The 12,209-nt window shown below is 40.6% G+C and overlaps 1 protein-coding gene across 4 annotated transcripts in view; it reads left to right on the top strand.

The window, feature by feature from the left end:
* The window catches only part of DGLUCY (D-glutamate cyclase), a 125,920-nt gene that overhangs the window by 100,963 nt on the left and 12,748 nt on the right, over positions 1-12,209 (top strand). For all 4 annotated transcript variants that reach the window (XM_033951027.1, XM_033951029.1, XM_033951028.1 and 1 more), the window contains 2 exons: positions 5,939-6,087; positions 9,488-9,607. In XM_033951027.1, coding sequence (XP_033806918.1) covers positions 5,939-6,087; positions 9,488-9,607 — 269 coding nt within the window. The remainder of the gene's footprint in view (positions 1-5,938; positions 6,088-9,487; positions 9,608-12,209) is intronic.

Genomic DNA, 12,209 nt, shown 5'->3' with positions numbered 1-12,209 from the left:
TTGGATTATTTTTCCCAATGTGCTTCACTTGAATTTACTTCCCACATCCCTGTTTTTACAAAACCGCAAAAGAGGTTTTTAGCACCTGCTGAATGCGCTTCTCCCACGCTCAAAGGAACTCTTGACTGTCAGAGCAGCGCAGAGCATTAAGGGAAGAAGCAAACTGAAATAATATTATAGGAGATTATTCAAAATATTAGACCCCCCCCCAACTCATCATCTTCTAACATTCAAATTTCTATATACACTCAGATGACCCCTCAATTAATGCTGCTTTTTCAATCAATAATCTTTCAAGCTGGATAGGATCAAAATAAATATGCCTAATATAATTCAATGTTATTACACACTTACAGGGGAACAAAAGGAAGAAAACTCCTCCTTACACCGTCTTTCAAATTTCAAGAATTCTTGGTTCTAGCCACATCTGGAAAAACCCAGACTGGATGACCAGAAAACTAAACACCTTTTCTTTTGAAAATACAATTTCAAAATATTATTTTTTTTTCCTGTTCGGTCGAGAGGGTGATCTGAAAGGTTGCCCTAGTGGCAATATCATCCTCCTGGGAGGATTCAAGGAAATTAGTCAAATTAATGGGTTCCAAATTGGCACCTCATTTGCACCCTCAACAGCTGCCCCAGATTGAGAAACAAAAATATATCAACATTCAGAAACACATAATTCATCAGCTTTATTTAAATAGCAATATATCCTTTAAATATCTGCGTATTGGTATCTAAGATGACATATAGGAAAATTCAAAATACGTAATGTTCTTGAACAAATACAGTTTTCTAGAAACTCCATTTGTCTATGGATCAACAAACTATCTTTTACAAAAGCAGAAGAAGCTGATTGAAAATTTGTCATAGAAGAAGACTTTTGTGACAGTTTGGTGTCCAACTTACCCATTTTAGTCTACTGTATATCATAAAACTTGTCAACCGTCTGCTGAGAAAAATTACAGAGTTCCAGAATACTAGTTTTTAGACACTCTTCAGTTCTACCACCACTTGCCAAATATCTTTCAAAGTAATATCTTGAGGTGGTGCAGTTGTCTTAGCTTGGTAAGGACAAACCACTGCTGTTGTCACATCACAAACCAGCATGTGTCTGCCCTGAAGATATTGTATATAAATCTGTAGATATCTTGCCCACAGGGACAAGTATCTTGGGAAGATGCCCCCATGGATTCAGCAGGAGGAGAAGGGGTGGACCTCCTTTGCCCAGAAGAAGCTCCAAAAACTGATAAAAACCCTTCAATTCAAAAAAACACATAAAACCGAACTAACTCAATCAGCAATGTCCCAAGCATCACCTGCAGCTACTCCATATGTACTTCTAAGACCATGACAATTCAAATGTAATCCTTAGCAACTCAAAGAAATGTACAAACTACTCCCTAAATACTTCTAATGTCCTGACAAACCATTTGTAATCTGCCTTGAACTGCAAGGTAATGGCAGAATAGAAATCCCTAATGTAATGTAATAATTCACCTGGAGCTCAGAAAGGTAGCTTTTATCTGTGCATGTTTGTCCATGGGACCACATAGTTTTGGAGTACTTGTATTTTTTTAATCTTCCCCTTGTGCTTAACCACAATATAGCATCAAAGAAACAGATAGTACCTCAGGAAAAATAGTAGACCAATGTCCTTCCAGACTTCTAAGAGCCAGTGGCCGCATGCCACAAGCACTATTGGCTTTTGAAGTGATGTCCTGGTGGTGGCATCTGACATTACAAGCTGCTGCCTGCTGAAGTCCAGGTCTCACTCCCAGAGTGGGGTGGGGTGGGGATCTTAAGCAATGAGCAGCCTCCTCCAGTACACTCATAGGCACTATTGGCCTTTGAAGTGATATCTTGGCGGTAGCGTCTGGCACCTGCCAAAAGTCCCAGTCTCTCTCTGGTAGGGATGGGGGGCAAAGCAACAAGCAGCCTCCTCCTTGGATCTATTTATTACATAAAACTTATAGGCTACTATATCCATTGAGCACAGCAGGTTATAACGTAACACATAGAACGATAAACTAAGACAAACCTTTTCCAAAGTTGTGTTGCTGATGGCAGCATATCTGCAGCAGGAGGGGATTCAGGTTCATCCTTATTTGGATGATTAGCCAATTCAACTCTTGACTCAGAATTACAAATAGTTGAGTTGTTGCAGCATCTAGGTTGGATGGTGGACTGTACCAAGAGTCATTTTATGTTTTCTCAAGTCCTTGAATATCTCGAAGTCTACTTTGACACCAGAACAAGAGCTGTCTTTCTCACTCAGAAAAGGATGGGTAGGTTTCTGGCCTAGAAGAAAGTATTTTGTGCAAAGCGAAATCTGAGAACTACTAGGTTCCATGGCTCTAAGTTGAAGATAGTGTCTAGGGCAGTGTTGCATTATGAGGCACTCCAGCAGACATTTTTGTCTCCTTGGTCTCCCTTATTCCAGAACTTTGAAATCTGTATCCCACTTTCAGTGTCTTAGGCAGCAGTTGGTGGAACCTTCCCAATCATCTCTTGAAGGGGAGTTCCCTTGGACGTCCAGACTGGGTCATACTGACAACCAATGAGATGTTGGGAAGCCCTTTTGCATATGTTGGATCGTGCAGGAACAGTGACTGAGACTGGAAGCATCGAAGCCTATCGACCATTTTTCTGGTGCTGTTACAGTTCTTTTACTGCTGCAGGGCAAGACATAAGACTAGCCATACTGTGTCAGACCAATGGCCTATCTAGCCCAGTATCCTGTTTCCATAGTGGCCAATCCAGGTCACAAGTACTGTCAGTATTTGTATTGTCTGACAGTGCAACCAAAGTAACACATTGGAACCAGGGAGAAACCAGGAATTCAGCAGTAGCACAGGATATGAAGGAGCTCCTCAACTGGGTAGTCTCTCATCTCCTAGCACTGAAAGGAGCACATTCTGTGAAAGTGGACAGCAGACAGTTTCTGCATCTAGAAGAGAGAGAACAGAGTCCCACGGCCTATGAACTGATGGTAGAGTATTGGAGGCCTCTGATTTTTGACTTAATGTTGACTCAGTAGAATTCCAAGTGTTCCTGCTTCAGCTGCAGGAAAGAAAAGGGTTAGTGGGAATCGGTGCCATGGAGGAACCCTGTCCAAGCGAGAGTTCCTCCATGGCCTCTAGCTGGATTCTTTACAAGATCAGAGATCACCTGAATCTGGTCTTGATGGCTCGAGACTAGCCTTGAAGGACCTGGTATAAGGATCTAATTTGGTTATAGGTGGGCCCCCAATACATCAGCTGAGGCAGGGGCAAGTCATGAGAACCAGGATCCCTTCTGGCTTGAGGCTTGATCCTTGAAAGGCATTCCCTGAAATGCAAGGATTATTTTACATCAGTCATAAAAACACTCATGAAGGCCCACAGAAGTTCTGTATTTGTGGCATATGTACGGTATAGAGATTCATTATGTGCTGGTGTTTGGAGTGCAGTTTATCGCCTCTGTGGACAGAGTTGCATTCCATTTTGACATTCATACAGGGGAGTTTAATCAGGAGTCAGTTCTTTGCTCTCTCAGGTTGTAGCGTTGTCTTCCTTCAAAGGTAAGTTGAATGACATTTCTATAGCAGATCAGATGGATATAATATGCTTTTTGTATGCAGTTAAGCATCTGTAGTTACCAGTGGGACCTTAACTTGGTGCTGAACACTTTGACTGACAGGTGCTTCCTTTGAGCTGCTATGGAAGATGTCCCTGAAGGGATCTTTATGTGTATATGGTGTTTCTGGTGGCTATTTGCTCAGCCAGAAGAATGTCAGAATTGTTGGCTTTTTCTTGCAAGGACTCTTACTTGATTTTTGCATATGATTCTGTGACTGTTCACATAATTCCTTCTTTCTTTCCTAAAATGGTCTCTCCCTTTCACGTGAAATCAGGTGGCATCTCTCCTGGCACTCTTAAAAAGGTCCACAGATGTTTATGGGCATGCTTCCTAAGGAATGTTCTCTGGATACTCGATAAATATCTGGAGATGACAAATTCTTTGAAGAAGTCTGATAATTTGTTGTTGTTGTTTAGTGGTCCATGAAAAAGGAGATAGCCACTAAATATTTGTCGAAGTATTGTTGGGACTAAGGCACCAAGATAGAAATGGTGTACATTCTCAATTGAATGTGGTACTGGAAGGGCTCCAGGCTCAGTCAATGATCTCCTTGGTAGAAACTCGGGCAATGGCCACAGAAGATATCTATAGGGCAATGATATGGTCATCGCTGTACTCCTTTGTCAAGCATTACAAGATTAATGTTTGGCATGAGGGTGATGCTACAGGGCACTTTGTTTTCCTCCCACCTGGCAGGTACATCCAGCAGTCTAGGCTGGGTCTAGCAGAATAAGGAAGGTGAAATTTAGTGTTACCTGAAAAATTTCCTTTCCATGATTCTTGATTCTTGCCAGATCAATCCTGGTCCCACCCTGGAAGACTTTGAAATTTGGAGAATCTCGGGGATATTTGCCTTGCAACAGTAGCTTTTAATTTAAGATTGTGGGTTTTGGGGTGGGTTTTGTTTTTTTTGCAGTGTTCCTTCTGGGAGACTTCCTCAGGATTACCTCAGATGATGTTTGTATGGATGTTTTGTTATTAATACTGGCTTTTTGTCATAGGGGTATTAACAAATTCCAGGCTGTACTACTTATAGGAGTGATGTTGTTGGAATCTTCAGCTTCTCTGTCTCCATCTGCTGATAGGGAGACATAACCTGTTGGTTTGAACTCATCCAGCAGGAATCAAGGAAAGGGAATTATCAGGTAACAGATGAAATTGAACATGTCATTTTACTCTGCTAGGCAGCAAAGCAAGCTATATAGAGGAATTGAGCCCAACTTATGCCACTGAAAGATTACTTGCTCTGCTGCTGTGAGATCTAGTCAGTTATTGTGGTATATTAAATTGTGAATACATAAAAATAAAACAAATCTCAAAAATTCTCCTTAACACTAGCCTGTCCCACTCCTTAATCCTTCAGGCACTGCAATTTAGCATCAGAAAAAAAATCTTGTCACAGTTCCAGTAGAGCATAATAACTGCAATCGTTACGCCTTACTATTCTTGGATCAGGTCTATTTAGAAGTAATTGTTGTGTTGGCTTTATAAAGAGCCTTAAATGGAAACATGCCCATGCAAAAATTGTGTTCAAATGACCCACAAATAGTGCTAGTGAATGTGTCTGAAGCTCAGCAGTGTCTGGGGACCTGGCTGTATATCCAGTAAGATTAGATTGCTCCGAGCCAGATCCTCTATGATTTTTTCAGCTAAATGTATTTATTTATTATTTATTTTAAAATTTATATACCGCATAAAAACTATGGGCTCCTTTTACTAAAGTGCGCTAGCGTTTTTAACGCATGCAGCAGATTAGCCCTAACCCCCTCGCTACGCGGCTAGAACTAACGCCAGCTCAATGCTGACATTAGCGTCTAGCTCGCGGGGTATTATAGCGTGCACTATTCCGCGCGTTAATGCCCTAACGCAGCTTAGTAAAAGGAGCCCTATGTCAGAGTTGTAGGCTTTTCAAATTCTTCTTTTTTTTTTTTTTTCTTGCAAGGGTTTCAGTAGACACACATGTGCAAATCTCCCACTGTATATGTAGGATATTTATATGCACTGGGTCCTGCAGTATTGTTAATGTGTTTGGAGACGGTACTTGTCCTCGAACAGAATTGTATCCAAGGCACTTACAATTTATGCCCAAGTGCTTCAGTATATAGGAAGGTTCCTGGCTTCCACAACAGAATCAAGGGGCAGACTCTTTATCAGCCATCATGTTTCTAAGTGGAAGCCATATGTGTGTTATCCTGGGTAACCTGCCAAGAGCTGCCTATCTATTCTTGCTGTGGTTATTGTCATGTAGCCTTGTGGCTAAGCTCTTTCTGCTTCTGTGTTATGATTCTTATCACTGTATTATTTTGGTCACAAGCAGATTCGAGCACCTCATAGCTATAGAGCGTGCAGGGATGGCTGCCGATGGGAACTACTACAATGCACGGAAAGTGAACATTAAACACCTGGTGGATCCTATTGACCGTTTGTTTCTCGTGGCTCAAACTATTCCTAGAATTACAACAACTGGTAAAGATCTACTTGATTTAAGTTGACTTCTTCTTTTTTTTTTTTTAATCTTTATTCATTTTCAGAAATTACAACAAGTGTACAATAATCACTCAGAAATATATTAATTAATCACTTGACAATCTTATTTGTAATCCTCCAAATATATAAATTATAAAAGAATCCCATCCCTCCCACCCATATATTAATAATTAACAATTATGAATTATTGTCATTCATATTCCCACCCCCCCTTTATCTTAACCAATACTGAGGTGTTTAAGATGTCTGATCATTAGAATAAATAATCAATGGCTCCCAAATCTTTTTAAACTTATGATAATTTCCTTGTTGCATAGCAAGCACCCTTTCCATTTTATAAATATGGCATACTGAATTCCACCAGAAAGTATAATTTAGTTTAGTATAATCTTTCCAATTTCCTGTAATCTGCTGAATGGCAACCCCTGTTAATATAAATAGAAGTTTATTATTATTCGCTGAAATTTGGCTTTTAAATCTCATTGATGTACCAAATAGTATAGTATCATATGAAAGGCCAACATGATTTTCTAACAATGAATTAATTTGGGGCAAAATTAACTTCCAAAAGGCATTTATATAGGGACAGAAAAATATCAAATGATCTAATGTCCCAGCTTCTAAACCACAATGCCAACATCTATTGGACCTTGAACTATCCAACTTCTGTTAACGAACTGGGGTCCATAAGTTGACTTCTTACAGACAGCATGCCCTCTCCCGTGCCCTTAAAATGAAAGGAAAGGAGGTCTCTCATGCTCATCTTCCTGTGCCTTCCTTTCTTAACTTGTTCTTAAGCAGAGATCTACGTGCTTTCCTGATTATGAAGAAAACAGAATTCTTTGCAGGCTGGGATCCCTTTTATTGGAGCATCTCAAGAGCCATACAGACAGAGGTTTCCAGACCACATAAGATGCTTCTGGTGTCCTGCTCGTGGCATGCTTTTTTTTTTTTTAACCACTTTATTGAATATGAAAAATAACAATAACACAAAGCTTCAAATTTAAAACAGCCAATACGACAAGCTTTGTCAAACTAAACCCTTTAAATCCTACCCACCCACCCTCCCTCAAGCATTCGTGGTTTACTTTTTAACTTGCTGTAGGGTTGCCCCCAGTTCACTGCCCCCCCCCCCCCCTCCCTCTCGCTGCCTGCTCTTGTTGGTCTGGGAGGAAGTCCACACATGCCCAGACTTCTTCCCTGCCCGGCGTGATTTCAAAATCCAGACAAAGTGCCGGGTTCTGATAGCCGTCCGGGGAAATACAGACGTCTGGTAAACCTAACTTGCTGTACTCGGTGCACCTTCTTTCAGCAGCATTACAGTGGATTGTGGGCGTAAGCACTCCAAAATGGGTTTCTGTAGAATATCTTAAAGCAGGGGTGGGCCATCTCGGTTCTCAAGGGCCACAACCCAGTCGGGTTTTCAGGATTTTTCCAATGAGATCTATTTACATACAATGGAGGCAGTGCTTGCAAATAGATCTCATGCATTTTCAGTGGGGAAATCCTGAAAACCTGATTGGATGGCAGTTCTCAAGGACCAAGGTTGCCTACCCTTGTCTTAAGGTTGTATTTAATAAAAGGATGAGACTTGGGGGTCTATGAGCCAGCACGTTTATTATACTTGTATTAGGGCAGTTGATACCAGGAAGGAATTTAGCATTACAGTATATTTGCTCTTGTTACACTTTTACAGTAAATATGAAAAAATATATGCAATTAAGAATGGCAGTTTGAGAAATTCAAGAAAGTATGGGACTGTTAGTTAATCTAAATGAATAATTATACTGGATTATTTATTTTGTTGCAGCACCCTAGGACTAACAATTTTTTTATATTGTTATATATTTTATTACATAAATATTGTGTTTATTATTGGTTTGTTATTTTATTGTAATGTATTTTATAAAATTTTCAATACAAATATTTATGAAAAAGAAATCTTTATGTTTATTACAAGTTTCGATATATTGTGCTTCAGAAAGGCACCAATAGTGCTTTACAATCACATAAAATTAAACATTATCAATAAGTCAGGTAGCTAACCAAAGGATTTAAAAATACATTAGAAATCAGATATTTTAAATCCTTTGGTTAGCTACCTGAGTTATTGATAATGATTAATTTTATGTGATGGTAAAGCACTATTGGTGCCTTTCTGAAGCACAATATATCGAAACTTGTAATAAACATAAAGATTTCTTTTTCATAAATATTTGTATTGAAAATTTTATAAAATACATTACAACAAAATAACAAACCAATAATAAACACAATATTTATGTAATAAAATATATAACAATATAAAAAATTTTTAGTCCTAGGGTGCTGCAACAAAATAAATAATCCAGTGTAATTATTCATTTAGATTAACTAACAGTCCCATACTTTCTTGAATTTCTCAAACTGCCATTCTTAATTGCATATATTTTTTCATATTTACTGTAAAAGCATAGCATGTTCCACCAAGTATTATAATCCAATTTAGAAAAATTCTTCCAATTAGATAATATTGTTTTGATTATCATTCTTAAGTTCTTCAGTAATTGTGTTTTATAAATATAAAACGTAGAATTTAGACCAACCCCCCCCCCTAATATAATTGAGTAAGTTAGTGGTTCTAATATAGAAAGCAAAGTTAATATAGTTGACCAGACCTTACTCCAATATTTGAATATCATGTGTTCTATGGTTCCAATTGCACCTTTACAAGTCCGACAAAATTTTCCTTTCGAGTCATCTATTTTTGACAATTTAAAGAGGTCCACAAAGCCCTGTGCATTAAGATCGCATTAAGCTGGCTGAATGCAATGAAGTTGTAATAGATTTCCATTGAATTTTATCTCATTTTTTATTTCCATCAAACTCCCAAGTGCTCCTGTATCTTACACATATTAAGTTTGAAATGCTTCTACCATTGAGAAGCTGCTCCTTTCCCTTCTGATATCACAGAACAAAGTGACACACAGTCTGTAACTTGGGACTCCTTTTATAAAGCCGCGCTAGGGCCTTAACGCGCTAAATTGCCACGCGCTAGCTGCTACCGCCTCATTTCCGGCTAGCACACGCTAATTCGGTGCGTGCTTTAAAACCGCTAGCGCGGCTTTGTGAAAGTGGATTCTTCTGTAATATTGCTGTTCTGGCAGACCATATTTATCTTTTAAAACAGGAAACTGCATCCAATCTTGTTGCTGCATTAAATCTGAAAAAGTGCTGGAATCTGACAGATTTAATGCATAAAGATGATTTTAATATATTCCATGTGTTTCCACCCCCCCCCCCCCCCCCTTACACTCAAGAAAATCAGGATTTTGTGTTAGGGCTTTAATGGGCAACAAATTCCAATAAGAAACGGGGTTCTTTTCCCATTTTTACCAAGGCATTGGTGACGGAGGCAATGAACTCGGCATGGGCAAAGTGAAGGAAGCTGTGAAGAAACACATTGCAGCAGGGGATGTGATAGCTTGTGATGTCGAAGCTGACTTTGCCATTACAGCTGGTGAGTAAAGAACAACCAACAGCAAAAAGCCAAATTGGCTCTGCTGTAGTTTTTGCACTGTGACTGGAACATGCATTGTTAGGCTCTGCTCTCCATTCCTACTTCCATGCTATGGGGTAATTCCAAATTAAATGAATGGCTCACAATCGCAGCATGGCAAATATAGCATGGTAAACATCGAGGGGCATAATCAAAACATATGTTTAAGTCCGACTTGGGCGTATGGTGCTAGACGCCCAAAGTCAGCCGTGGGAAAAAGCAACCAGATTAGAAGTAATAACCAGATTTAGGGCCTGTTTACAAAGCCCTTTAAATCTCTATGGTCTTCGGGGCCGTTACCGCGCTGCAGCCGCTAGTGCAGTTTTGTAAAACAGGCCCTTAGTTTTTTATTTTTTTAAAAAAAATCACTGTTTTTTTTTCAGTAATTTGTATCTAAATGTAAAGAAACAGATACCAAACATTAGAGAATCTCTCTTATAGGGCTTAGTCAGAGACTACTGGGAGATAGGTACTAGAAATGGGAAAATGTATTTATTTAAAAGTTGTTTGGGGGGGTTGTTTGTTTTACCTACCTACTCTAGCTCCTCAGATACCTTTCTATTGCACATTCTGGGGATCCTTTTACTAATGATTAGCATATGCTAAAATGCCTATAAGGAGAAAATGGGCATCTTAGCATATAATGCGCTAATCATTAGCATGTGCTAAATCAATTAGTGCACCTAAGTTAGTGCTAGATTCACAAAGCAAACCGATCGTGTACCGATCGGTTTGCGACCCCTTTGCAACCAGATTTCCCTCGGGCCCCATTCACTAACCTCTCCAGCGATCTGCTTCGAATACGTGCATGCAAATGAGGAGGAACGTATGCAAAGTAGGCAGGGATGCGATTCACAACACAAATTTGGGACACCGATTGGGCTGGCCGATCAAGAATAGAAGCGACTGTTTGGGACTAATCGCACAGGTCTCCGCCGACTCTCCTGCTCCATTGCCCTGCTCTCTGCTTGTGCAGGAAGAGATTTCAGGCACCGGGGGAATCGTGCGGCTCCTGTCCCTGCTCTGCTCTCTTCCCTGAGCTCTGCTTTGGAGCTGATTTTCTAACCAGAGAAGGCAGGAAGAGTGACTCTCTCCGCTGCCTTCCCTGCAGTGCAAGCCCACAGGTTTCCGCTTTAAACCCACGGGCTCGCACTGCAGGGAAGGCGGCAGAGAGCAGGAGAGTCTGGGCGGCTTCTTTAAATTTTTTTTTTCCCTCCGTTGTAATTATACATAGCATCTGCAATAGATCTGTCTTTTGCATTTACTCTTAATATCTGGCTGTTCAGTAGTGACAATCCTACTTGGCTCTCTTTGGTTTGCTAGTAGCTGTCACGTTTCCAATTGTACCACTACCGCCCTGCAACTGTTTTAAAAGGGGAGAGCAGGAGAGTCGGCGCGCGTCCACATTCCAATGAGGGGGGGGGGAAATCTATGCTGGGCCCAGAGGTCCAGCGCATGCACTGGGATGGCAGGCAGATGGGGGCGTTCCTCCGATCGCCCCCATCTGCATATTGGGGTTTCAAGAATTCATCGGACCTGCCCGGATCGGGCGCGATCGGGCAGGTTCGTGAATCTAGCCCTTAAAGAGCTCCTCAGGCTGGTCATGTTGAGCTGTTAAATATCCTTGGAAGAAGCGAGAGAGCAACTTGTAACCTGAGGTCTGCTCAGAAAGTTTGAGATTTTCTGCTCTCAGAAAGCCCTTATATAGCCGTACGTATTGTCCCCCACATAGATTTATGCTATCCCAATCCTGATAAAAACCTTTTCTAGCACAGATTTAGATACGATTGTTGTTTTTCAAGGTGAGTTATATTTCAGGTACAGTAGGTAGTTCACTGCCTTACAGTGTATATCGTAAGAGAACTTGAATGAAATGACTTTCCCTCTCCTGCCCAGCAAGGGAGCCATTTAAATTAACAGCGCTAACGGCGCACAGCCGTTCGGCGCGCCGTCGAAGGCGCGTGACAAAAGCGCATGCACCTTAGAGCGCGCCTTTGGGAAGCGACTGCAGGGACGACTACCGGAATACCGAAGCTGCCATCACAAGTTAACTTGAGGTGAGTGAGAATAGCAACTTAACACTAACTAGAAATCTAACTACTAAGGCCCTCAAAAGTACCAGCAAACCCTACAACAACCACTCTCTACCACTCACACAATGGATAAAAGTACACCCAAACTCATCTTCGCCCTACTACTGCTTTCCCTCTTCACAGATAAATGGAAAACAGCAGGATACCACACACAGTCAATCCCAATCATCACAGTACCACACAAACCCTTCCTGCAAACCAGGAAACTCCAAACCCCAAGAACCTTAATCCTCTGTTCATCATTCAGCCATACAAGCATACCCTCAATCTGGGGAAAAAGACATACAACAAATGCCAAGACAAGCTCACAAAGACTACAGACATCACAAAAAATACTCACAAATATAGCTCCTACCCCTATCCCTCTCACAAAAATCACATCAATAGCATGCTCATACCTAAATATAAGATCGGTAAGCCCAAAGACAGAACTAATCAAAGACTGGCTAATTAAAGACGACCTAGGATGC

This window comes from Geotrypetes seraphini, chromosome 7 (assembly GCF_902459505.1).
Source record: "Geotrypetes seraphini chromosome 7, aGeoSer1.1, whole genome shotgun sequence".
In the NCBI taxonomy this organism is placed as follows: domain Eukaryota; kingdom Metazoa; phylum Chordata; class Amphibia; order Gymnophiona; family Dermophiidae; genus Geotrypetes; species Geotrypetes seraphini.
The sequence above is the reverse complement of the archived record's forward strand: the minus strand, read 5'-3'. Positions and strand labels throughout refer to the sequence as shown.